At 49.6% G+C, this 27,868-nt stretch overlaps 1 protein-coding gene across 2 annotated transcripts; it reads left to right on the forward strand.

The window, feature by feature from the left end:
• The first annotated feature begins 1,162 nt into the window (after positions 1-1,162).
• CRX (cone-rod homeobox) lies at positions 1,163-27,761 on the forward strand. 2 transcript variants are annotated; one of them, XM_030796990.1, is made up of 3 exons: positions 1,163-1,262; positions 26,365-26,534; positions 27,051-27,761. In XM_030796990.1, the coding sequence occupies exons 1-3, from the start codon at positions 1,163-1,165 to the stop codon at positions 27,759-27,761; spliced, it is 981 nt and encodes a 326-aa protein (XP_030652850.1). The 2 variants fall into 2 exon arrangements, with proteins under 2 accessions (XP_030652850.1, XP_030652851.1); XM_030796991.1 differs by lacking the exons at positions 26,365-26,534; positions 27,051-27,761 and adding exons at positions 2,801-2,952; positions 5,626-6,273.
• The last annotated feature ends 107 nt before the right edge of the window (positions 27,762-27,868 follow it).

Consider the following 27,868-nt stretch of genomic DNA (forward strand, 5'->3'; position numbering starts at 1 on the left):
TTTGTTTGTTTTTGAGACAGAGTCTCGCTCTGTCACCCAGGCTGGAGTGCGGTGGTGCGATCTTGGCTCACTGCAACCTCCACCTCCCAGGTTCCAGCAATTCTCCTGCCTCAGCCTCCTGAGTAGCTGGGATTACAGGCACCCGCCACCACACCCGGCTAATTTTTGTATTTTTGATAGAGACGGGGTTTCACCATGTTATCCAGACTGGTCTTGAACTTCTGACCTCAGGTGATCCGTCCATCTCAGCCTCCCAAACTGCTGGGATTACAGGCGTGAGCTACCTTGCCTGGCCCTTACTGTCGGTTTAGTGCCACTCTCCCTTAGGGTGACTAACCAATCCAGTTTGCCTGGGACCATTCTGGCTCTAGCACTGAAAGTCCTGTGTTCTAAGAAATACCCACCTCTCCTCCACCCTGGGTAAACAGGGACAGTGGTCAACCTGCAGTCCTTGGTCATAAGTGAGGCTGAGCACGTTTGCCCATGGTCACAGAAAGAAGGCATCTTGGATGAGGAAGTGTTACGGGATCAGATTTGTTTTGTTCTTTTCTTAGAGTCTTGCTGTGACACCCAGGCTGGAGTGCAGTGGCCTGAACACAGCTCACCGCAGCCCCAAACTCCTGGGCTCAAGTGATCCTCCCACCTCAGCCTCCTGGGTAGCTGGGATTACAGGAATGCATCACCACACCCAGTTAACTTTTTAAAAAACACTTTTTTTTTTTTTTTTTTTAGAGACAGGGTCTTGCTATATTGCCCAGGCTGGTCTCAAACTCCTGGGCTCAAGTGATCCTCCTGCCTTGGCCTCCCAAATTGCTGGGGCTACAGATGTGAACCATTGTACCTAGCCAGGACGAGATTTTTTTAGAGGGTAGAGTAGGAATAAGAGCTTGCACTTATGAGGCACATGATGGCTTCAGCTCTCTGCTTTGCAGAGTCTCAAGAAAGCTCTGAGAACCTTAAGCAGAGGCAAATTTACACGTGAGGACACAGAGGTACAGAGAGGTGAGATAAATGGCCAAGGTCACATACCTAAGAGGAGAAGGAGGCAGGACTTGAATCTCAGCCTGCATGTCACCCCATGGTGAGTAACTGGTAAGTGAGTGAGCATCCCTCCTCTTCTCTTGCAGGCCCCCTGACTTGGGCCTCAGTGTCCCCGAAGATCATGATGGCGTATATGAACCCGGGGCCCCACTATTCTGTCAACGCCTTGGCCCTAAGTGGCCCCAGTGTGGATCTGATGCACCAGGCTGTGCCCTACCCAAGTGAGTACAGTCATTTCTCTTGGCACCCCAGGCTGGCCTCATCTCTTGGAGCACCTCTGGGTCCTCTTGCCCCCAGGAAGAAGGCAGTCACAGGGGCGACTTCAGGGCCATACACCAGCCCTCTGCGTTCATCTGAAATGCATGCCACTTAGAAAAACATGAGCAGTCCTAGAAATTCAGGACAGAGGTTCCTTTTGGAGTGGGGAAGAAGGGATGTAATCTGGAAGGGGAATCAAGAGGAATTTTCATCTGTTAGCAAAACTTTATTATTTATTTATTTTTGAGAGACAGTGTCTCACACTCTGTCGCCCAGGCTGGAGTGCAGCGGTGGTGGTCACAGCATGCCACCATGCCTGGTTAACTTTTTAAAGTTTTTGTAGATTGTGCAGGGTCTGGATTATACAAAACATAGAAAAAAATTACTATTTAAAAAAAATTTTTTTTGTAGAGATTGGGTCTTCCAATGTTGCTAGGCTGGTCTCAGACTCCTGGGTTCAAATACTGCACCTGACTCAGCTTCCCAAAGTGCTGGGATTACAGGCATGAGCCACTGCACCTGGCCTGCAAAGCCTTCTTTCTTTCTTTCTTTCTTTTCTTTCTTTCTTTCTTTCTTCTTTTTTTTTTTTAAATTTTTGAGACAGAGTTTAGATGGAGTTTTGCTCCTGCCCAGGCTGGAGTGCAATGGCACGATCTTGGCTCACTGCAACTTTCGCCTCCTGGGTTCAAGTGATTCTCCTGCCTCAGCCTCCCAAGTAGCTGGGATTACAGGCGCCTGCCACCATGCCCGGCTAATTTTTGTAAAGCCTTATTTTTAAGAGAAGTGAGTACTCAGTTATTTGTAGCATTATTCTTTAGCTCTCGTTTTTTTTTTTTTTTTTTTTTTTTTTTTTTTTTTTTGCATTATGTTGAGCAGTGTGGACCTGCTACTTTTTTTTTGAGACCAGGCCTGGTTCTGTCACCGGGCTGAAGTGCAGTGGCGTAATCTTGGCTCAGTGCAACCTCTGCCTTCTGGGTTCAAGCGATTCTCCTGCCTCAGCCTCCCAAGTAGCTGGGACTACAGGCGTGCGCCACCACACTTGGCTAATTTTTTGTATTTTTAGTAGAGACAGGGGTTCCCCATGTGGGCCAGGATGGTCTCAATTTCTTGACCTTGTGATCTGCCTGCCTCGGCCTCCCAAAGTGCTGGGATTACAGGTGTGAGCCACCGCACCTGGCCCAGACTTGCTACTTTTATAGGCTAGAAATGGTTGAATGTCAGCAATGTCACACTTCAACTGATTATGTCTTAGTATATAAGAAAGTTTAGAAGAGGGAAAAACGACTCACACACCTCATCGTAGAGCTAAAGCCTTGGGGTCAGGCAGGAGCCACAGAGTGCCAGGCACAGAGTGAGGTGTAGAAGGGCAGGGGATATGTATTCCATCCTTAGTTTAGGCAGATGGCAACCAGGATAGAATTCTTGGCATCCCACCCAGCCTCAGGGCCTCACACCAGCCCATGTGGATGACCTGAGGGTCCTGTTTCCTGTCCCACCCCAGGCGCCCCCAGGAAGCAGCGGCGGGAGCGGACCACCTTCACTCGGAGCCAACTGGAGGAACTGGAGGCACTGTTTGCCAAGACCCAGTACCCAGACGTCTATGCCCGCGAGGAGGTGGCTCTGAAGATCAATCTGCCCGAGTCCAGGGTTCAGGTGGGGTGGCGGGTCCCTGGACCCCTCCCGACCCTTCCTGTGACCTCAGGAGCCCTCCCCAGAACAAAGAGCGATGGGAGGAGGGAGAGATCCAGAGTGACAGCCAAAGTTATAAAGGGGACAATAATTCCTCTCCCCATCATCCCACTGACCGCCTCATGGCTCTCATGCCTGCCGAGCACCCTCCTGCCTCAGGCCTTTGCACTCAGTTTCCTCTATCTGGAATGCTTATTTCCAGATAACCACACAGCAGGCCCCATCGCCTTGTTCGAGTCTTTGCTTATCAATCAATGAGAGCCACACTGAACATAGCATTTAACATTGCATATGATTTACGTATGGTTTCTCAGAGTCTGTTTATTTAGACTCTGTTTCTCCCAACTAGAACTGATGGACCCTCAGAGTAGTCGATTCCACTGATGGACCCTCAGAGTAGTAGAAAATGGTTAATGCACGTTTATTAACTGACTGAATAGACGGATGGATGGATGGGTGGGTGGATGCATAGATGAATGTATGTATGTGTGACTGTAGATGTGTGTGTGTGCATGTATGACTGGAAGCATGGATGAATGTATGTATGTGTATATATGAGTGTCTGTGTGTATGATGGGATGGATACATGTATATATGTGTGTTTGCATGAACACACGTAGGTATGATTAGATAGATGATGAATGTATGCATGCATGATATATGTATACATGGTGTATGTGCATGCATGATTGGATGGATGGGTGTATTTATTTATTTGAAATGGAGTCTCGCTCTGTCTCCCAGGCTGGAGTGCAGTGGCATGATCTTGGCTCACTGCAACCTCCGCCTCCTGAGTTCAAGTGATTCTCCTGCCTCGGCCTCCTGTGTAGCTGGGATTACAGGCGCGTGCCACCACACAGGGCTAATTTTTGTATTTTTAGTAGAGATGGGGTTTCACCATGTTGGCCAGGCTGGTCTCAAACTCCTGACCTCAGGCAATCCTACTGCCTCGGCCTCCCAAAGTGCTGGGATTACAGGCGTGAGCCACCGTGCCCGGCCGGATGGGTGTATTTATGTGTATATGAGTGTATGCACGTATATATGATTGGACAGATAAATAAAATGTGTGTGTTTGTATGATTGTATATAGGTATGATTGGATGGATTAATGTGTATGTATGCATGATGTTTGTGTGTATGATGTATGGGTGTATAATTGTATATTTGTATGCTTGTATAATCAGATGGATGGATGAACGTGCATATGATGTATGTATGATTAGATAGATCCATTAATGCATGTATGATGTATGTGTGTATGACCTATGTATATATTATATGTATAAGATAGATGAATGAATCTATGTATGATGTATGTGTGTACAATTGTATGTATCATCAGATGGATAAGTGTATGTATGATGTATGTATGATCAGATGGACTGGTGAATGTGTGTATGACATATATATGTGTGAGGTATGTATGTATGATAAGATGGATGTCTGCATAATGTATGTGTGTATGGTGTATGTAAGTATAATTGTATGCGTGTATGTTTGCATGCTGTAGATATGATGTTACATTTATGTGCATACACACGTGTGTATGATTGGAAGGATAAATGAAATATGTATGTGTGACTGTATGTATGTATGATTAGATAGATTAGTGCATAGCTATGTATGATGTATGTGTGTACAATGTATGTGCCTATAATTGCACATTTTTATGTCTGTATGATCAGGTGGATGAATATGTGTACGATGTATGTATGACCAGATAGATGGATAAATGTATGCATGATGCATGCGTGTATGGTGTATGTATAATTGTATGTGTGTATGTTTGTATTAGGTGGATGAATGCCTGTAGGTATGATATATGTATGCATATATGCATGATTGGATGACTGGATGGGTTTATTTGTTTATATATGAGTGTATGAATGTATATATAATTAGATGGATAAATGAAATATGTGTTTGTATGATTGTATGTATGGATTAATGTGTATCTATGTATGAGGTATGTGCATATGATGTATGTGTGTACAATGCACGTATGTATAATTGTAATTGTATATTTGTATGATCAGATGGATGGATGAATATGTGTATGACGTATATATGTATGATCAGATGGCTCCATTAATGCATGTATGATGTATGTGTGTATGATGTATGTACACTTGCATGTATGATCAGATGGGCCAGTGAATGTATGTACGATGTATATGTGTATGATGTATGTATGTATGATCATATAGATGGGTAAATGCAGGCATGATGTATGTGCGTATGGTGTATGTATGTATAATTGTACGTGTGCATGTTTGTATTAGATGGATGGATGAATATGTGTATAATGTATGTATGATCATATAGATGGGTAAATGTATGCGTGATATATGGGCATATGGTGTATATATATGTATAATTGTATGTGTGCATGTTTGTATTAGACGGATGGATGAATGCACATAGGTATGATGTATGTATGTGTTCATGCACACATGCAGGTATGATTGGATGGTTAGATGGATGGATGGATGAATAGATGTCCCACAGCTGGATGCAAAGTAGACAGATGTGACCCCAGCACCTCTCACCAATAAGTGTCCTCATCCCTGGGCACCCTGTGGCTCTCCTGGGCCTCTTCCCCACTTACCCACCCCCATCTCCCCTCTTATCCCCCAGGTTTGGTTCAAGAACCGCAGGGCTAAATGCAGGCAGCAGCGGCAGCAGCAGAAACAGCAGCAGCAGCCCCCAGGGGGCCAGGCCAAGGCCCGGCCTGCCAAGAGGAAGGCGGGCACGTCCCCAAGACCCTCCACGGATGTGTGTCCAGACCCTCTGGGCATCTCAGATTCCTACAGTCCCCCTCTGCCCGGCCCCTCAGGCTCCCCAACCACGGCAGTGGCCACTGTGTCCATCTGGAGCCCAGCCTCAGAGTCCCCTTTGCCTGAGGCGCAGCGGGCTGGGCTGGTGGCTTCGGCGCCATCTCTGACCTCGGCCCCCTATGCCATGACCTACGCCCCGGCCTCCGCTTTCTGCTCTTCCCCCTCCGCCTATGGGTCTCCGAGCTCCTATTTCAGCGGCCTAGACCCCTACCTTTCTCCCATGGTGCCCCAGCTAGGGGGCCCGGCTCTTAGCCCTCTCTCTGGCCCCTCCGTGGGACCTTCCCTGGCCCAGTCCCCCACCTCCCTATCAGGCCAGAGCTATGGCGCCTACAGCCCCGTGGATAGCTTGGAATTCAAGGACCCCACGGGTGCCTGGAAATTCACCTACAATCCCATGGACCCTCTGGACTACAAGGATCAGAGTGCCTGGAAGTTTCAGATCTTGTAGAGGACGCAGTCTCCATCTCTCTCTGTTGGGCCTCGGGACCCTTTCTCTTCTGAATCTGCTTCCCTGCAGCTTAGATCCCGGGACAGCATCACTGAGAAAGCAACCGGAACCAGCTGTCCTTCCCACGGCCGACAGCCCTGGTCTCTGCGGCTGGGCTGGGTGTTCAGCTTACAGAGCCCACCCCTTTCCTCCGCAGGGAGAGGCTCCTCCCTCTCCCGGGACAGCTCACAGGTCCTAGTGATTCTCTCAACCCCAACACCGTCTGGCACGATTGTGACCGCTGAAGTACACCACGAGCTCCAGGCTTCAGAAAGTGGTGCTGAGAACTTGCTCCAAGAAGAAGTCAAATCACACTTGCAGTTGATTTGGGGTCATGTTTAGGTCAGAATCACCGTGCCCTTGAACAAGCAGGTAGGGGGGCTTGATTCCTTAACTTTCCACGTGGACACTTTTTTTTTTAATTTATTTTTTGAGAGACAGAATCTAGATCTGTCGCCCAGGCTGGAGTGCAGTGGCACGATCTCGGTTCACTGCAAGCTCCACCTCCTGGGTTCACGCCATTCTCCTGCCTCAGCCTCCCGAGTTGCTGGGACTACGGGCGCCCGCCACCATGCCCGGCTAAATTTTTTTTGTATTTTTAGTAGAGACGGGGTTTCACCGTGTTAGCCAGGATGGTCTCGATCTCCTGACCTCGTGATCCGCCCGCCTCCGCCTCCCAAAGTGCTGGGATTACAGGCGTGAGCCACCGCGGAGTCTCGCTCTTTTGCTCAGGCTGGAGTGCAGTGGTGTGATCGCGGCTCACTGACTGCAACCTCCGCCTCCCGGGTTGAAGGGATGCTCCTGCCTCAGTCTCCCAATTAGCTGGGATTACAGGTGTGCTCCACCACGCCCGGCTAATTTTTGTCTTATTAGTAGAGACAGGGTTTCACCATGTTGGCCAGGCTGGTCTCGAACCCCTGACCTCAAGTGATCCGCCTGCCTCGGCCTCCCAAAGTGCTGGGATTACAGGCATGAGCCATTGTGCCTGGCCCTACACGTGGAGACTTCTTTAGCATATGGTTAGGGACCTTTCTAGAAATTCCAAAGACAGACTTTAAGAAGCCCCGTCGGGAAACCTTAGGCCAATGATGCAGTTACATTAAAAATAAATTATCTGGGAATTTTACAGACTTCACAAATGTCAGGCTTACATGGTAGGTTTAGGGGACTGTTTGAGAGACAAAGATCTATATTCATATATGTAGCTATACATATATGTACTTTTTCTTCTTAGTTTCTTTTTAAAGACGTTATATCACTCATTCGCTCATTAGCACATTGGGAATGTGTATATTTGGTAGGGAAATGAAAGGCAACTTGCCTGTTCCATCTCTACTCCTTTTTTCTTTTGTTTTAGGATTTTCTAAAGGTGAGACACTGGTGGAATTGGGGTAGCTGCATGGGACGTATCACCTATAGTTGTGGCTATTTCACAGAGAAGAAGCAGCTGGACAGCCTCCCATCTGTAAATAAACAAGAGACAGGAAGAGGGGGAAATAGATTTGGAGGAGGCAGCCCTACATTTCAAGCATACATTCCCTTTTTTAGATTTTTTTTTTTTTTTTTTGGTTTTCAGTTTTGATGGTGGGATTGGAAAATAGAGCTTGGCTTGAGGACATTTTCCTGGGGTGGCACCATTATTTCTTGAAATAGAATCTTACTTATGGTGACACAGGCAAGCACTTGTGAGAACCTGAAGACGGATTGAGGCCGTTTGATGCTCAGAAGTTGGGTGCTGGGTCCCTGCCTTCTCGGTCTGAGTTGTCCTTTCATTTTTGGGTGGGGAGGTGGGATCCCAGAGCCCTTCATCGGTGGAGTTCACAACGCAAGGTGTAAAAAAAAAAGTAGGGCAGGAAGACAGTGGTGTGCTGGCAGAGGTCTAACAATGGGCTCTCCAAGGAAGAGGAAAGGTTGGTTGTAGAGCGTTTGTCAATTTCCGGGGTGTAAATACTCCCGCCACGGCTGACTTCAAGCTAGCAACCTGAGGTCACTGAACTAAGAGTTGGGAAGAGATAGGGCACAATATATGCTTACGAGTTGGTACACACTGTCAGCAGTAGCCAGGGTCAGGAGAAAGGCGAGATGTGAAGAGAGGCCGGGAGGTATCAGGTGACGTTTCCAGCACCAGACCAGAAGAGGTGCACACAGCCTAGACCCCCTGAGGGGCACACCCTGATCTCTAGAGCCCACAAAGAGGTTTTTATTCCACATAAAACGTGTTCATCTCTCATAGGCCCGAGTCATGCTGGGTTCTGGGACATTAAGCCCAGGAGTGGGCCGGGTGCGGTGGCTCACACCTGTAATCCCAGCATTTTGGGAGGCCGAGGCGGGTGGATCACCTGAGGTCAGGAGTTCAAGACCAGCCTGGCCAACATAGTGAAACCCCGTCTCTACTAATAATACAAAAATTAGCCGGGCATGGTGGTGCATGCCTGTAATCCCAGCTACTCGGGAGGCTGAGGCAGGAGAATTGCTGGAACCCGGGAGGCGGAGGTTGAAGAGAGCAGAGATTGCGGCACTGCACGCCAGCCTGGGTCACAAGAGCAAAACTCCGTCTCAATAATAACAACAACAAAAATAACCCAGGAGTGGCTCAAGAGTCCAGTGTGGGATGAACATATAAACAGAGGAAGACAACATAGATCATTGGGGAGGCTGGGGGAGCTAGACAAAGTTCACACAGGAGGGGCAGGGATGGGACGATATTGTGCCCTGGGTCTGTGCAAACGTTGGGACCAGAATCCACTATAAGTTTCATTCTTCGGAGACACGGAAGCTCTGCACTGGAGGCCAGGACTCAGGCGTGGAAGAGAATCTTCTCTTTATTCACCGGGGAGGATGTGTCTTGTGCAAACAAGTCATAGAAACTTGATGGGAGTCAGGGAGGGACTGAAGGATGCATGCAAGGTTCTGGGAAGGAGTGAGTAGTGAAGGCCGAGGGGCCCCCATCACAGGCCGACAGGGTAAGACTTCGAGAGGGCCTGATCCTGGGGTCTTCTGAGAATCCACCAGGAGCCGGAGAGGGCGGGGCGCCAAATCCGGCTAGGAGGTTACAAGTTGCTTTTCCTGGGCTGGGCTCCTGAGTGCAGGTTCTTCAAGCTGTGCACGGGAGATTTCAAATGTTCTACGTCCTAAAGCCAGGGAGAGTGACAAGGCAGGTGGGGACAGAAGGAAGAAGCCAAGAGCCTCCCTGAGAAGGTGTCACCTTATCTGTCCTCTTCCCCACACACTGGCCTCCGGGTCCCCCTTCTCTGTCCACCCACAGAGTGAAACCGATTAAAATGTTGGATCTCATTTAAAGTCTGGATGATTCTTTAGTTTCCGTATTTTTTTCCAGGAGGGGCAGGTAGAAACAGGAACTGCTCTGTTCCTTCTGTCTGTGGGGCCTGGGTCCATCCATGTGTTTCCTGTCTCTTCACCCTCCTTTCCTTGACATCTCTCTAAAGCCAATTTATGAAGGATCAGGGGCTGGGTGCAGTGGCTCACGCATGTAATCCAGTGCTCTGAGAAGCTGAGGAGGGAGGATTGAGTAAGGCCAGGAGTTTCAGACCAGCCCGGGCAACAAAGCGAGATCTCTGTCTCTACAAAAAATTAAAAAAATCAACCGGGTGTGGTGATGTGTGCCTGTGGTCCCAGCTACTCGGGAGGCTGAGATGAGAGGATCGTGTGAGCCCAGGAGTTTGAGGCTGCAGGGAGCTATGATTGCACCACTGCACTCCAGCCTGGGCGATGGAACAAGAGACCCTGTCTCCAAAAACAAAAAATTAAAAAAAAAAAAAAAGGAAGGAGGAGGAGGAACAGGGGTCCCCAGGGCCAGCCCCAGCCCCACCCATCTGTAACCTTCCAATGCCCCTCCTGAAAAAACAGGGGGGTGACGAGAATGCTTCCTGCCTCAGTGGCAGGATGTGCAGCTTAACGCCAGCATTTAGAGCCACGCCCAGCCTCTGGCCCACCTTCCCTCTCAGCATCCAGCCTTCTGCAGCTTCAGCTCTTCCAACCCTTTGCTTTCCATCTCTTCCCCCGGATCCTTTTCAGTTTCTCAATCTCACCCTTTCTCTCTCATCTCTTCTCCTCTCTCTTTCCTTTCTTCCTCTTGCCTTTCAGATTCCCAGGTCCTTGTTTCATTTGGATGGATTTTCACCTTTTTCTTTCTTTCCTTCCCTCTCTTCTCTTTTTCTTTGCTTCTTACTTTTTTCTTTCTTTCTTTCTTTTTTTTTTTTTTGAGACAGGGTCTCACTCTGTCACCCAGGCTGAAGTGCAGTGGCGTGATCTTGAATCACTCCAACCTCTGCCTCCTGGGTTCAAGCAATCCTGTTGTATCAGCCTCCTGAGTAGCTGGGACTACAGGTGCCTGCCACTACACCTGGCTAATTTTCGTATTTTTAGTAGAGACAAGGTTTTGCCACGCAGCCCAGGCTGGTGTCAAACTCCTGGGCTCAAGTGATCCACCTGCCTCGGCCTCTCAAAGTGCTGGGATTATAGGTGTGAACCACCATGCCTGGCCCACCTCTGAGTTCCTGTTTTTCCAGCTCTAGGTCATTTTTTTTTTTTTTTTTTGAGACAGGGTCTCACTCTGTCACCCAGGCTGGAGTGCAGTTGCTCGATCTCAGTTCACTGCAACCTCTGCCTCCTGGGCTCATGCTATTCTCCTGCCTCAGCTTCCCGAGTAGCTGAGACTACAGGCGTCCACCACCACGCCTGGCTAATTTTTGGATTTTTTTAGTAGAGACAAAGTTTCACCATGTTTGCCAGGCTGGTCTCAAACTCCTGACCTCAAGTGATCCACCCCACTCAGCCTCTGAAAGTGCTGGGATTACAGGCGTGAGCCACCGCTCCCGACCTCTAGGTCATCTCACTCTGCCTGTATTCCTCTGAATTGCTGAATCCCAGATTAAGATTTTTGTTGGGGGATGACTGGGAGTTATATACAGGATGGAGGGTCAGGCAGACTTGCTGTCCCACCTTGGCTTAGCCTCTTCTGGTCATCTGACCTCGGGTGATTCATTTCTCCCAGCCTCAATTTCCCCACCTGTAGCATGGAGCATCTAAGAAGACCCATCTCAAGAGAATGAAATGATGTTATTATATTAATTACTTGGACCTGAAGCTGGGTCCAGGGTAAGAGCTCAATAAATCTTTATCTATTTTTGTGGTAAAATACACATACTATAAAATGTACCATTTTTCCCATTGCATGATTCACTTTTTCCATTTTAAGGTACTTAATTCAGTGGCATTAGGTACATTCACAGAAGAAGCCAGACACAAAGACCATATATTGTATTATCCTAATTATATGAAACATTCAGAATAGGCAAATCCAGCCAGGTATGGTGGCTCATGCCTATAAGCCCAGCATTTTGGGAGGCTGAGGTGGGTGGATCATTTGAGGCCAGGAGTTTGAGACCAGCCTGGCCAACATGGTGGAACTCCATCTCTACTAAAAATACAAAAATTAGCTGGGTGTGGTGGTGTGTGGCTGTAATCCCAGGTACTTGGGAGGCTGAGGCAGGAGAATCACTTGAACCTGAGAGGCAGAGGTTGCAGTGAGCTGAGATCGCAGCACTGCACTCCAGCCTGGCAGCCTGGGCAACAGAGTGAGAATCTGGCTCAAAAAAAAAAAAAAAAGGCAAATCCGTAGAGACAGAAAACGTAGTGGCTGCCAGGTGCTGGGGTGAGGGGTGCTGTGTGGTTGAATGGGGAGTGACTGCTTAATGAATATGGGGTTTCCTTTTGGGATGACGAAAATGCTCTGGAGCTTTGTAGTGACCTAACAATTCTGCTCTGAAGCATATGCCGCAAAGAACGGAAAGCACGTGTTCAGACAAAAACTTGTACGCTCAAATTTATAGCAGGATGATTCACAATGGCCAAAAGATGAAGCGATTCAAATGTCCATCCACAGAAACAAATCTACCCATGCAAGGGAATATTACTCAGCCAGGAAAAGGAAGAAGCACTGATAAACACGATGTGGATGAGCCTTGAAATCATCATGCTGAACATTTATCTTTTTTTTTTTTTTTTTTTTTGAGACAGAGTCTCACTCTGTCACCAGGCTAGAGTACAGTGGCGCGATCTCGGCTCACTGCAACCTCCATCTCCCAGGTTCAATCAATTTTCCTGCCTCAGCCTCCCGAGTAGCTGGGACTACAGGCATGCACCACCACGCTTAGCAGACGGGATTTCACCATGTTGGCCAGGACAGTCTCCATCTCTTGACTTCATGATCTACCTGCCTCAGCCTCCCAAAGTGCTGGGATTACAGGCGTGAGCCACCATGCCCAGCTGCTAAACATTTATCTTAACCTATTATTATTATTATTATTATTATTTTGAGATGGAGTCTTGCTCTGTTGCCCAGGCTGGAGTGCAGTGGCGTGATCTCTGCTCACTGCAACCTCTGCCTCCCGGGTTCAAGTGATTCTCCTGCCTCAGCCTCCTGAGTAGCTGGGATTACAGACGTGTGCCACCATGCCCAGCTAATTTTTGTATTTTTAGTAGAGACGGGGTTTCACCACGTTGGCCAGGTACTTGGGTCTTTATTATTATTATTTTTACTGAATTTGTACTTATGCTATTCCTGGCAGTTTTAGTCATAATGGCCCCAAGCTGAAAACTATCCAGACGTCCATCAGCAGGTGAAGGGAGAAACAAACCCTGATGCATCCATACAAAAGGATACCCTGAGCCAGGCATGGTGGTTCACACCTGTAATCCCAGCACTTTGGGAGGCCTAGGTGGGCGGATCGCTTGAGGTCAGGAGTTCGAAACCAGCCTGGCCAGCATGGAGACACCTCGTCTCTACTAAAAATACAAAAATTAGCTGAGCGTGGTGGCACGTGCCTGTAATCCCAGCTACTTGGGAGGCTGAGGCATAAGAATCGCTTGAACCCAGGAGGCAGATATTGCAGTGAGCTGAGATTGCACAGCTGCACTCCAGCCTGGGTGACAGAGAAAGACTCTGTCTCAAAAAAAAAAAAAAAAAAAAAAAGATATTCCTCACTGATGAAAAGGAGTGAACTCCCAGTAGTCAATACCCCAGGAAAAGAAACTAGGGCTGGGCACAGTGACTCACACCTGAAACTCCAGCACTTTGGAAGACTGAGGTGGAAGGATTGCTTGAGCTCAGGAGTTCAAGACCAGCCTGGGGAACAGAGTGAGACCCCATGTCTTTTAAAAAAAAAAAAAAAAAAAAGAAAGAAAGAAAATTAAATCCAGGGTGGGCACAGTGGCTCACACCTGTAACCCCAGCACTTTGGGAGGCCGAGGTGGGAGGAGGATCACTTTAGCCCGGGAGTTCCAGACCAGCCTGGGCAACATAGTGAGACCCTGTCTCTACTAAAAAAATGCAAAAAATTAGCTGGGTATGGTGGCACATGCCTATAGACCAAGCTACTTGGGGTGCTAAGGTGGGAGGATCGCTTGAGCCCCTGAAGTTGGGACTGGAGTGTGCTGAGATTGCACCACTGCACTCCAGCCTGGGCAACAGAGTGAGACCCTGTCTAAAAAAAAAAACAAAAAAACCAGAAACAAAGAAGCAAATACTGAAATAAATAAATAAAATTAAAATTAAAAAAAGAAGCAAATACTGTACAATTCCATGCCTATGAGATTCTAGAAAAGATAAAACTTATACGGGGCAGAGAGCAGATAGTGCTTGCCAGGACCTAGGGAGCAGCTGGTGAGATTTACTGCAAAGGAACAAACGAGGATCTTTTGGGAGTGCTAGAAATGTTCCCTATCTTGATTATGGTGATGGTTCTGGGACTGTATATAATTTCCCAAACTTATCACACCCTAGAAAACGAACGTATTTAAATAAGAGAGTGAACAGGGAGTCAGGTACACTGGGTGTGGTGGCTCACGCCTGTAATCCCAGTACATTGGGAGGCCGAGGAGGGCGGATCACCTGAGGTCAGGAGTTCGAGACCAGCCTGGATAACATGGTGAAACCCCATCTCTACTAAAAATATAAAAATTAGCTGGATGTGGTCACGGGTGCCTGTAATCCCAGCTACTTGGAGGGCAGAGGTGGGAGAATCACTTGAACCTGGGAGGCAGAGGTTGCAGTGAGCCGAGATTGTGCCACTGCACTCCAGCCTGGGTGACACTGAGACTCTTGTCTCAAAAAAAAAAAAAAAAAAAGAAAGAGTTGGGGAAAAAACAGAATGGATTTTATAGGACATAAATTATACCTTAGTAAATCAGAAGGAAAATAAAATAAAATTATTGGGCAGGCAGTGGTGTAAGCCGGTTCTAACTCTTTTAATTCTCAGAATGATACTATTATTATGATCCCTATTTCACAGATGAGGAAACTGAGGCAGAGGGCGGCTGGGTGACCTGCCCAAGGTCTCAAGCTAGGAGAGGATGGACCCGGTCTTGATATTCATCTCATCAGGTTGCCGGCCTCCTTGCTGGTCTCTGTCCCTTCCATTTTCTGTCCATTTTATTCCTGTTCTCGAATTTTTATTTATGCATTTGTAGAGATGGGGTCTTGCTATGTTGCCCAGTCTGGCTTTGAACTCCTGGGCTCTAAATGATCCTCCTGCCTCGGCCTCTCAAAGCGCTGGGATTATAGGGGCAAGCCACTGCGCCTGACCTGGGATTACAGGGGCAAGCCACTGCGCCTGACCGCCACTCATGTTCTCTTCTCTCTTGTTTTCCCCTTCCTAGGTATCAGCGGTGAGTGATTCTCTCCCCTCCTTCCCTCTCTCCGTCTCTTCCCTCATCCCCATATGTCTCTGTCCCTCCTGGTCTCCAAACACCCTGCCTTCCCCCAGCTGTTTCCTCTGCCCCTGACCAGGACTAATTTAGCAAATGCTCCAATCCTCTTATGGCAACAGCCCGGCCTCAGCAGAATGGCAGGGGAATTAGCGAGGATTAGGTTCAGACGCATGACCCGTGGGGGAGGGGACTTCGTGGAGTTTTAACGAAACGATGCCCCCTCCTCCTCCACTCCTGTCCCCTCCATGGAAAAGCACTCGTGCCTGGGGCACACAATGATGATAAAATCACGGCTAAACCCTTCAAGGTGCACCTCCTATGTGCCAGGCACTGTTGAGCCCCTTCACTCATTGAAACGTCGATGCAGCTCCCTGAGGGAGGGGCCGTGCCCCTCCCTGGATTTAAGGATCAGGAGAGGTTAATTAACTTTCCTGAGGCAAATGGGATCCAATCTCAGCCTTCTTGGTGCTTCTCAGGTTAAAGATGAAAAAATACTGGCGAGAAGTAAACTGAGTGGGCCTGGGGTCACACGGCAAGGGGGCGCAGCTTCTGTTTGGGTAACTTCGGGACGATTTTTTTTTTTTTTTTTTTGAGACGGAGTCTTGCTCTGTAATGGCGCAATCTCGGCTCACTGCAACCTCCGCCTCCCGGGTTTAAGCGATTCTCCTGCCTCAGCCTACGGAGTAGCTGGGATTACAGGTGTCTGCCACCAAGCCCGGCTAATTTTTGTATTTTTTGGTAGAGACGGGGTTTTGCCATGTTGGCCACGCTGGTCTCGAACTCTTGACCTCAGGTGATCCACCCGCCTCGGCCTCCCAAAGTTTTAGCCTCTGTAAAGTGTGGAAGAGAGAAGAGAGAGAGAGAGGAGAAACAGAGAGAGAGAGAGAGAGAGAATGCATTTCAGAGGAGAAACGGAAAGCAGGGTGGAGGAAGAGATTAGGTGGGAACGGACGCCAGGAGGAGCTGAAGGACGTTATCCACTGGCCACATTCATACCTCACTGTGCAATTTGCAATACAAAGGATACCATGGGAATCCAGCTCCTGACATGCACCTGGGGCGCTGGGAAAGACAATGTGAGGGAGGGATAATTAAGGACAGAGTGAGGGGACGGGTGGGCACGGAGGCCGACACCTGTCATCTCAGCACTTTGGGAGGCCAGGCGGGAGGAGCGCTTGAGGCCAGGAGTCTGAAGCTGCAGTTGAGTCATGATTGCGCCACTGCCCTCCAGCCTGTGTGACAAACAGAGACCCTGCATCTAAAGAAATAAAAAAACCCACTATCAACGGAGTAAAGAGGCAAGTCACAGAATAGGAAAAAAAAATTGCAAATCACACATTTTTTAAGGGATTGATAATCAGAATACACTGACTCCTAAAACTCAACAGTTTAAAAAAACAAAAAAACAAAAAACCCTGATTTAAAAATGGGCAAAGGACTTGAATTGACAGTGCTCCGAGAAGATATATAAATGGTGAATAAACACTCAACAGTCTGGCCAGGCAGGGTGGCTCACGCCTGTAATCCCAGCACTCTGGGAGGCTGAGGCGGGCAGATCACTTGAGGCCAGGAGTTTGAGACCAGCTTGGCCAACATGGAGAAAACCTGTCTCTACTAAAAATACAAAAATTAGCCAGGCACGGTGGCGGGCACCTGTAATCCCAGTTACTTGGAGGGCTGAGGTGGGAGAATCGCTTGAACCTGGGAGGCGGAGGTTGCAGTGAGACGAGACTGCGCCACTGCACTCCTGCCTGGGTGACAGAGCAAGACTCTATCCGCCTCCCCACCCCCAACCCCTGCCAAAAACAAACAAACAAACAACAATAACAACAACAAAAACAAAAAAAATAAAAGACCATGCCAAGTTTTGGTGAGGATATGGAGTAACTGAAAATGTAAACTGGTAAAATCGATTCGGAAATCTGTTCAGCGTTATCTATAACATTTGAACAAATGGCTTCTCTGTGACCCCAAAATTCTACTTCTAGTATTGTACTAACAGAAATGCATACATGGCTGGGTGCGGTGGCTCACGCCTGTAATCCCAACACTTTGGGAGGCTGAGGAGAGTGGATTGCTTGAGCCTAGGAGTTTGAGACCAGCCTGAGTGACTTACGGAGACCCTATCTCAAAAAAAAGAGAGAGAGAGAAAGGGAGGGAGGGAAGGAAGGAAGGAAGGAAGGAAGGAAGGAAGGAAGGAAGGAAGGAAGGGACACATCTGTGTAATCACCACCCAGAGTGAGAAACAGAATATTCCCAGCAACACCAAGCTGTATGAGCCGTGATTGCACCACTACACTTGGTTTGTGAATTTTCCTCAACCAGTGTTTTACTTCAATGCCCCTATAGGTAGGCCAGAAAGGAGACACTTCCCAGAGAAAACCTGAGGCCCAGAGCAGTAGATGAAAAAGTGGCTATTTTCTATGAATTTGGGAAGAAGAAACTCCATTCCCAAGACAAAGGGAATGTGGTCTAGAGAGATCAGAGAAAGGAACCAATTTTCTAAAAACAGAATAGACCTTATTTTATTTTATTACTTTTTTTTTTTTTTTTTTTTAGATGAAGTCTCACTCTGTTAGCAAGGCTGGAGTGCAGTGGCACGATCAGGACTCACTACAACCTCTGCCTCCTGGGTTCAAGCGATTCTCCTGCCTCAGCCACCCAAGTAGCTGGGACTACAGGTGCACGTCACCACATGTAGCTAATTTTTGTATTTTTAGCACAGATAGGATTTCGCCTTGTTGGCCAGGCTGGTCTCAAACTCCTGACCTCAAGCGATCCGCCCACCTTGGCCTCCCAAAGTGCTGGGATTACAGGCATGAGTCACTGCACCTGGCCTATTTTACTTACATTTTGCATCGTTAATAACCCTGCACCGTGGGGAATTCACCGTGCATGCCATGAAAATTGTCCCCAGCCCCATGGCGGCCCTTCCATGAGGCTACCATTCTCAGCAGCTTCCTGTGTGTCACCCTTCATGCCTGCTGTGCATATGGGAGCAAAACTGTGCCTATGTCTTGTTTTCCAATTTCTACACTTTCATTTTATGTTTATTTTTATTTTTATTTTTATTTTTTTGAGACAGAGTCTCACTCTGTCACCCAGGCTGGAGGGCAATGGCATGATCTCGGCTCACTGCAACCTCTGCCTCCCAGGTTCAAGAGATTCTCCTGCCTCAGCCTCCCGAGTAGTTGGGATTACAGGCGTGTGCCACCACCACGCCCGGCTAATTTTTGTATTTTTAGTAGAGACGGGGTTTCACCATGTTGGCCAGGCTGGTCTCAAACTCCTGACCTCAGGTGATCTGCCCGCCTCGGCCTCCCAAAGTGCTGGAATCACAGGCGTGAGCCACCGCACCTGGCTCAGTTTCTACACTTTCTTATCTCTTTACTTTGTTCCTCAAGCATGGTTCAAGAAACTTCTGTGCTTTTTATTTTTATTTTTTTAATTTTTTGAGACAGAGTTTCTTGCTGAGTTGCCCTGGCTGGAGTGCAGTGATGCCATCACAGCTTACTGCAGCCTTGACCTCCCACACTCAAATGGTCCTCCCACCTCAGCCTCCCGAGTAGCTGGGACTATAGGCATGCACCACCACGCCCGGCTAATTTTTGTATTTTTGGTAGAGATGAGGTCTCACTTTGTTGCTCAGGCTGGTCTCAAACTCCTGGGCTCAGGCGATCCCCACAGCCCCCTGCCTCGGCCTCCCAAAGTGCTAGGATTACAGGTGTGCGGCACTGCGCCTGGCCTCCCTTTCTTTCTTTTCCTTCTTTTCTCTTTTCTTCTCCTTCCTTCCTTCCTTCCTTCCTTCCTTCCTTCCTTTCCTTTCTTTCTCTCTTCCTTTCCTTCCTTCCTTCCTTCCTTCCTTCCTTCCTTCCTTCCTTCCTTCCTTCCTCTCTCTCTCCCTCTCTTTCTTTCTTTCTTTTTTTAAATAGAGTCTCATTCTGTCACTCAGGCTGGAATGCAATGGCACGATCTCAGCTCACTGCAACCTCCGCCTCCCACATTCAAGTGATTCTCCTGCCTCAGCCTCCCAAGTAGCTGGGATTACAGGCACCTGCTACCTACGCCAGACTAATTTTTGTATTTTTAGTAGAGACGTGGTTTCACCATGTTGGCCAGGCTGGTCTCAAACTCCTGACCTTGTGATCTGCCCGCCTCGGCCTCCCAAAGTGTTGGGATTACAGGCGTGAGCCACCGTGCCTGGCCTCTATTTCTTGTATCTGTCTTCCTATTTATTTTTCTTCTCCTCGCTGCACCCCCCCGCGATGCCCGGCTTCCCAAGCTTATGATGGCTTCCTGCTTCTGCACTTCTCTCTTATTTTCTGTTTTCTGGGAATAACATTTGAGCTCCTCCAAGGTCTGATGCCATGCGGCCCTGGCTCAAGTCTCCATCCTTTCTGTCCTGGCTTGCCGGCCTCTTCCTGTCCCTAAACAAGGCAAGCGCTGAGACAGAGGCCAGGTGTGGGGCTGAGGTGGATAGAGAGGCTTGCCGCTGAGCTGACCGTAGCCATTCTCAAAGTGTGGTTCTTGCTGCATCTCAGTGGTGTCAGCATCACCTGCTAATCAGAAACTGAAACTCTAGGGGCGAGACCCAGGGATCTGGGTTTTAAGGAGCTCTTCAGAGGATTCTGATGCCAACTAGACCTTGAAAATTGCTGGCTTATGGCTGGGCACGGTGGCTCATTCCTGTAACCCCAGCACTTTGGGAGGCCGAGGTGGGCGGATCACCTGAGGTCAGGAGTTTGAGACCAGCCTGGCCAACATGGAGAAACCCTGTCTCTACTAAAAATACAAAAATTTGCCAGGCATGGTGGTGGGCGCCTGTAATCCCAGGTACTTGGGAGGCTGAGGCAGGAGAATGGCTTGAACTCAGGAGGCAGAGGTTGCAGTGAGCTGAGATTGCACCACTGCACTCCAGCCTGGGCAACAGAGGGAGACTGTCTCAAAAAACCAAAAAACAGAAAACAAAAAAATAAAAAAGAAAATTGCTGGCTTAAACTTGGTGCACTGGTGGGGGCTGGGGAGGAGGCTGATTTTCAAGGTAATAATGTTTGATCAGTATCTCTTGCAGGGAGGAGGTGAGGTGAGGCAGGGCCACTAGTGACATTGCCCTGGGAACAAACTTGCAGGGACTGGGGAGGATTCTCCAAACCAGGGGAGCCAGGGGAGGGATTAGGGAGGGTTCTCTGTGCCAGGTCCCCTCCTGAGCAGATGTCATGATAACAGATGCCTGAATCCACCCAGGCCCATTGTATAGGTGGGGAAACTGATCCTGGAGGGAGGAAGCCTTTTGCCCAAGGTCAGACAGCTGATAATGTTGAGGACCTCCAGGGCTTCCCAGCTGCTCTGAGACACTGTGCCCGGAATTTTCAGTACAAGAGAGTTGGTGAAATATCAGAAAGAGAAAAGCAGCCCCCAATGGCCAGGGGCTGGCCTTGCACTCACAGCCAGGCCTCCATGCTGTCTCTTTGGATAGAAGGGATTTCAGGCCCGGTGTGGTGGCTCATGCCTGTAATCCCAGTACGTTGGGAGGCTGAGGCAGGCGGATCACCTGAGGTCGGGAGTTCGAGACCAGCCTGGCCAACATGGCGAATCCCCATCTCTACTAAAAACACAAAAATTAGCTGGGTGTGGTGGCGGGCACGTGTAATCCCTGCTACTCGGGAGGCTAAGGCAGGAGAATCACTTGAACCCAGGAGACAGCGGTTGCAGTGAGCCAAGATCACATCATTGGATTCCAGCCTGGGTGACAAGAGCGAAACTCTGTCTCAATAAATAAATAAATAAATACGTAAACAAATAAACATTATTAAAAAAAGAAAGGATTTCATAAAACACAATGCATGGCGCAAGAACTGGATTTAAACAAAGAAACAAGCACAAACGGACAAGGTTATTCTTTGTGTTGTCCTGAGCTCTCCGTAATCATGTCTGAATCCAGAGAGAAATATGTTGTTCAAACCACAAAAGAGATCCATGTCCTCCTTTTCTGTTGAATACAAGTGATACTGTTTCCAGGCAAAAACCTAGTTCTGGGCACTCCTCACCCTCCTCACCTTCAAGGTAAGAGAATCAGAGTGACCCTCTTTTCCCGACGGCATCAAACCCAGAGCAAAACCACTTTTCTTGTTTGTTAAAACTGCAGTAAAATAGGCATAACATACAACTTACCATCGTAACCTTTAATTTATTTATTCACTTTTCTGTTTTTAGAGACAGGATCTCGCTCTGTCACCCAGGCTGGAGTGCGGTGGTGCTATCTTGGCTCACTGCAACCTCTACCTCCCGGGCTCAAGTGATCCTCAGCGTCCTGAGTAGCTGGGATTACAGGTGCCCGCCACCATGCCTGGCTAATTTTTGTATTTTTAGTAGAGATAGTTTTTTCATCATGTTGCCAGGGCACCCGGCCCCAAGCTGAAACTTTGTACCTACAAAATATTGAACTCCTCATTCTCTCCATCCTCAACCCTTGGGAACCTCTAACTTATTTTCTGTCTCTATGAATTTGTCTATGTTAGTGATTTCTTGGGAGTGGAATCATACAATATTTGTCCTGGCTTATTTCATTTAGCATAAATACTTTCTAGGTTCATGGAGGTTGTAGCCTCTGCCAGAACTTCCTTCTTAAGGCTGAAAAATATTCCATTGCATGGATAGGCCACATTTTGTTCATTCATTTGATAGACATTTGGGTTGTTTCAGCCTTTTGGCTATTGTAAAAGATGCTGCTATGAACATTAGTGCACAAATATTTCTTCGCTTCCCTGATTTAAATTCTTTTTTTTTCCTGTTTTTAAACTTTTTTTTTGGTTTGCATTCTTTTAGGTATAAAAGTCACTCTGTTCCGAATCCTTTCCAAAATTATCAAACAAGCTCAAATCCTGTAACATTTGCCATTAAAAGCAAGGGCAGCCAGGAGCGGTGGCTCACGCCTGTAATCCCAGTACTTTGGGAGGCCAAGGTGGGCGGATCACTTGAGGTCAGGAGTTTGAAAACAGCCTGGCCAATATGGCAAAACCCCATCTCTACTAAAAATACAAAAATTAGCTGGGCGTGGTGGTGGGCGCCTGTAATCCCAGCTACTCAGGAGGCTGAGGCAGGAGAATCGCTTGAATCCGGGAGGCAGAGGCTGCAATGAGCCGAGATCGCACCAGCGACAGAGCCAGACACTGTCTCAAAAAAAAAAGCAAGGGCAAAAGCCACAGTTCCTTTCACATCAATCTAAAACATCCTTTCAAACACCCTCTTACAGAGAGGCCCCAAAGGTTCCCTTTGTGTTCCTCCTTCTTGCAACAAGACAATAAATCCAACTTTGCTTGACTACTGGTGTCCCTCTGATGGTCTTTAGCTGATCAACATGGACAGGTTTCACCAAGTCAGTCTTAAAAACCAACCAGCTGGGCGTGGTGGTTCACACAATCCCAGCAATTTGGGAGGTTGAGGCAGGAGGATCGCCTGAGCCCAGGAGTTGGAGATCAGGCTGGGCAACAGAGCAAAACCCTGTCTCTACAAAAAATAAAAGAAATTAGCCGGGCATGGTGGTGGGTGCCTGTAGTTCCAGCAACTTGGGAGGCTAAGGTGAGAGGATCACTTGAGCCTATGAGGTCAAGGCTGCAGTGACCTGTGATCGTGCCACTGTACTCCAGTCTGGGCAAAACAGCAGGACCCTGTCTCAAAACCAAAAATACAAAAAAACAAAAACAAAAACAAGCAACAACCTATGCTCCAAAACCATTTCTGGGGAAATAATCAGATTCCCTACCCCTTCACCTACTAAGCCCAGCTAGAGTCTCTGGTCTTAATCTTTGCCAATCGAATACACAAAGTTTTGTTTTTTTTTTTTTCACAGAGTCTCGAATTGTTGCCTGGGCTGGAGTGCAATGCCGTGATCTCCACTCACTGCAAGCTCCGCCTCCTGGGTTCAAGCAATTCTCCTACCTCTGCTTCCCAAGTAGCTGGGGTTACAGGCACCCGCCACCATGCCCAGCTAATTTTTTGTATTTTTTTGTAGAGATGGGGTTTCACTATGTTGGCCAGGCTGGTCTCAAACTCCTGACCTCTTGATCCGCCCGCCTCAGCCTCCCAAAGTACTGGGATTACAAGCATGAGCCACCACGCCTGGCCTCGAATATGTAAAGTTTTACATTTAATTTATTTTAGAAATTATAGAGAGGGGGATCATCTACTCACATCTTATAGACCAAGAAAACTGTGAGATCATTCCTGTTGACAGCAGGGCCATCATCTGCCTTGGTGAATAACGTGTTCCCAGCCACCTAAAAGTGGAACAAAATGTGCAATTATGGTAAAATGTTTCCAGAAAGGAAGCAGAATATAGATACAGTGATGGAAAGATGCCACAATGAGATACTAAGCAACCTTTGAAGAGAGTGCAGCGAACTTGTAAACACACCATCTATTTGTTTTACAATGTATTTATTTATTTATTTCCAAGACAGGGTCTCTACCCTGTCGCCCAGGCTGGAGTGCAGTGGTTTGATCATGGCTCACTGCAGCCTCGAATTCCTGGGCTCAAGCGATCCACCCCCCTCAGCTGCCCAAGTAGCTGGGACTACAGGTGCATACCACCACGCCTGGCTAGTTTTTTTTTTTTTTTTTTTAAATATATTTTGTAGAGATAAGGTCTCGCTATGTTGCCCAGGCTGGTCTCGAACTCCTGGCCTCAAGTGACCTTCCCCCCTTGACTCCCAAAACCCTGGGATTACATGCATGAGCCACCATGCCCAGCCACTATTTATTTTGTTTCAATTTATATTTATTTATTTATTTTGAGACAGAGTTTCACCATTGTTGCCCAGGTTGGGGTGCAATGGCACAATCTTGGCTCATCACAACCTCCACCTCCTGGGTTCAAGCAATTCTCCTGCCTCAGCCTCCCGAGTAGCTGGGATTACAGGCATGTGCCACCATGCCCAGCTAATTTTGTATATTTAGTAGAGACGGCGTTTATCTATGTTGGTCAGGCTGGTCTCGAACTCCCGACCTCAGGTGATCCACCCGCCTCGGCCTTCCAAAGTGCTGGGATTACAAGCGTGAGCCACTGGGCCTGGCAGAACTTTCTTATATTTAAATGTCTATCTTCACAAAATAGTACCAGTGAGCTTGTTCTTCTGTTTATGCCTTTATTGGCCAAATAAATAGCCACAGTGCAAAATCTCTGTGGTCACCACTGTGTTCCCAGCATGTCCTGTAGATGAAGCCGGACAACATGTGCGATGAGGAATCATTGCTGGGGATGCTGCTTTCCACAACAGAACTCTAAGTAGCAGGTGAAAACAATGAGTGAGGCCCGTGGTAACAATGTCTACGTTTTGTTGAATTTTGAAATTGATTGCATGAGTCATTTATTTTTCTTTTTTTTTGGGGCGGGGGTGCAGAGTCTCCCTCTGTTACCCAGGCTGCACTGCAACCTCTGCCTCTCAGGTTCAAGTGATTCTCTTGTCTCAACCTCCCAAGTAGCTGGGATTACAGGTGCCTGCCACGAGGCCCAGCTATTCTTTTTGTAGTTTTAGTAGAGATGGGGTTCTGCCATGTTAGCCAGGCTGGTCTCGAATTCCTGACCTCAGGCGATCTGCACACCTTGGCCTCCCAAAGTGCTAGAATTACAGGCGTGAAGCACCGTGCCCGGCCTTGCATGAGTCATTTTTAGCTCCCTGGATCATAAGCCTTGTCAATCTCCTTGACCCCTGAACCATGTGGGTCCTGCTATGAGGAGACGAGGGCAGCCAGGGGTCTGACACAGCAGATGCACCTCTGAGGGACCTGACTTGTGTGAACCAAGGTCATGGGTCCCCTGCATACATCAGCAGCGGTCCATGGAAACGTCCATCAGACCTGTGTCCCCTCCTGGTTGGGGGAGCAGATAACTTCAAGAATGAATAGTAGGGGCCAGAGTGGCCTTGAGGTACCAAAGAGGAGGTTGCAAGGTCATCCAGGAGGGAGGGATGGTGGCTGGACAAGGCGGGCAGCCCGGGAGCTGGGAGGAGTGGGTAGACTCACTGGCATTGATCATGTGGGGCCCCAGTCCTGGGAAGGAACAAGGATGACTCCTGGGGGCTGGCCGGCAGTGCCTCTCCTGAGATGGGGACCCCAACCACAGGTCACGATGTTGACTCCCCCAACCAAACCCGCGTGGAATGCCACCTCGCCTGGGCTAGGGCCCATGAGGGTGAAACCAAGGCTGTGTTGCCCACTGAGGTTCCCCAGCTCCTGGCACAGCTCGGCAGGCAGTACCTGATCAGTGATGAAGGATTAATCCATCATTCAACTCCTCCAGGGGGCGGGACTGCAGGGCAGGGTGGGAAAGGGAGGGTCCTGGCAGGGTGGGCCAGGGTGGGCACAGCAGAGGAGCGATTTAAGAGCCAAGCCCTTGTCAGTACACACTTGTCTTTGAGAACAGATCAGGACTCAGGATGCAAGACCCTGGTCATCTCCAAGGTGAGTGGGGACAGGGGTGTGAGGGGTCTGGGTTGATCCTGTGGCTGAGGCTGCAGAGTGCAGATCTGAGCAGCCAGAGAAGGGCTGGGCCTGTGCGGGCGGCTTCCTGTCCTGCAGAGTGGGGAGAACTTAGTGGTGTCTGGGAAATGAAAATTCATGCAGCTGGGCGCAGCCTCTCACGCCTGTGATCCCAGCTCTTTGGGAGGCCAAGGTGGGAGGATCACTTGAGTCCAGGACTCTGAAACCAGCCAGGCCAACGTAGTGGGGACCCGTCTTTATAAAAAATCCAAAGATTACCCAGGGGTGGTGGTGCACACCTGTGGTCCCAGCTACTCGGGAGACGAAGGCGGGGGTTGCTTGAGCCCAGGAAGTGGAGGCTGCCTTGAGCCGTGATCACATCACTGCACTCCAGCCTGGGTGACAGAGCGAGATCCCCTCCAAGAAAGAAAAAGAAGGAAAGAAATGAAACCATGCAATAGAGTGGAGCACAGGACTGGGCAGGTGGCGGCACCCCTGCAAGTGTCAGGGTCCCTATAACCTTTGGATGGGAGGGGATGGGGCAGCTGGGGAGGGCTGAGCAGGCCTGAGGCAGCCCCATCTGCTCCGAGGTGAGGGGCCTATGCTGCCTGCCTTCCCTTCTGTGGGGTCCCTAACAATGCAGGAGCTGTTATCATGCCGATTTCCTAGATGTGGACCCTGAGGCCCAGAGAGGTGCAAGGTCCGGTCTGAATACCAGGCTGCTATCCGCGGTGCCGCCCCAGCCCTCACTGCCTGGGCTCCTGGCCTGGCGCAGGGGACGGGGTCCCTAGGGGGGCCGGGGGGCTGCCTGGGAGCTTCTCTGACCTGTTTCCTTCTCGCCCCCAGGCCGTCCCCTGGCCCCGGATCCTCCAAGGAGACAGCGGCAGGAGCGCACGGTCTACACTGAAAGCCAGCAGAAAGTGCTAGAAGGTTGCTTTCAGGAGGACCAGTACCCGAACTACGACAAGCGACTGAATCTGGCGGAGACACTCGGCCTCAAGGAGCAACAACTGCAGGTCTGACCCCCACCCCCACCCCGCCCGCCCCAGTCACCCCAAGGAGCCTCCCCACCGCTGTCACTCACCGGGGCCTGGCCCGCCCGGCCACCTCCCGCTTTGCCACGCAAGGGGTTCCGCCAGTGTAGACCCGGGCTGTATCCTGAGTCCTGTTCCAACTCTATGCTAGACCAAACACGCCCACACGATCGGCCCAGGCTGTTCCCCACGGGGTCTCCCGGTGTCCGGACCTCAGGCCCCCCTGAGAACCCGCGGTCCCTCCCCTCGAACCCTCCCTGGCCCCCGGGCTCCTGGGCGGCAGACCCCGCTCCTCCCCTCCCACCCCACCCTCCTCCCCCTCCTTTCCCCTCCCTCTCCCTTCCCTTCTCCAGGCCTGGGAGCCGGGGGCCCTCATATGGTGGGTGCGGGTGGGGGTGAACACAGGGAGAGTTTTGAGGCCGGCGCCGCCCCCGAGCGGCTCACCGGGCCGCGCGAGCCCCTCCTTCACACCTTCTCCCTGTCCCCTCTGCCCCCCAGGTGTGGTTCAAGAATCGCCGCGCCAAACTAGCTCGGGTGCGGCGGCTCCAGCAGCAGCCCCAGCGCGTCCCTGGGCGGAGAGGCCGAGGAGCCCGCGCTGCGCCGCTAGTCCCTGCAGCCTTCGCCCCCGTCCCTGGGAGTCCTGAGTTCCCTCAGGGCAGGGGTTCCTGGATCTCCCCTCAGCCGGGACCCTGGGGAGTCCTCCCAGCAGCAGAAGCCAAGATCTACAGCCTCCCCCGGACCTGGGGTGGCCCTGAGTGTGGAACACAGGAGAGCCTCAAGGCTGCCCCGTGTCCAGGCCCTGGCCCAATCCCAGCCCCTATCCCAGGCCCAGCCCAGATCCCAGGCCCAATCCCAGGCCCAGCCCCGAATTTAGACCCAATGTCAGGACCACTCTCAGGCTGGATCCCAGGTCCAATCCCAGCCCCCATCTCAGGCCCAGGCCCAGTCCCAGACCCAGTCCTCGGCGGAGCCCTGATGCCAGGCCCAGGATCACTCCCAACCCTAGCCCCAGGCGCCTTGTGGCCTCAGAGCCAGTATGCCTCCAACTTGTCGCCAGACAGCCAGTTATTCCCTGACTTCACGGAACTGCTCCCGCTCCTAGACCCGTTCGAGGAATCCTCACTCTCCACCATGACATCTCAGTACAAAGAGGAGGATGGCTCCGTGGACAAAAATCACTCAAGCCCCAGGTCATTACTGGATTTATAGGGGGCCTGTGTCTGCAAAGTTCTTCAGATCCCAGAGGGCCTGGAGTGGCTGATTGACACTGCTGGTGACTTTCTGCAGTGAATGCACCACCCTTTACCCACCCTGCT

Source organism: Nomascus leucogenys, chromosome 17 (genome assembly GCF_006542625.1).
Source record: "Nomascus leucogenys isolate Asia chromosome 17, Asia_NLE_v1, whole genome shotgun sequence".
NCBI lineage: Eukaryota > Metazoa > Chordata > Mammalia > Primates > Hylobatidae > Nomascus > Nomascus leucogenys.

Excerpts from the sequence above, each read along its gene's own strand:
- CRX (XM_030796990.1), top strand. The coding sequence starts at position 1,163 with ATGATGGCGTATATGAACCCGGGGCCCCACTATTCTGTCAACGCCTTG. Across the intron at positions 1,263-26,364 it reads CCAGGCTGTGCCCTACCCAA|GCCGTCCCCTGGCCCCGGAT; the intron begins GTGAGTACAGTC and ends TCTCGCCCCCAG. Across the intron at positions 26,535-27,050 it reads TCAAGGAGCAACAACTGCAG|GTGTGGTTCAAGAATCGCCG; the intron begins GTCTGACCCCCA and ends TCTGCCCCCCAG.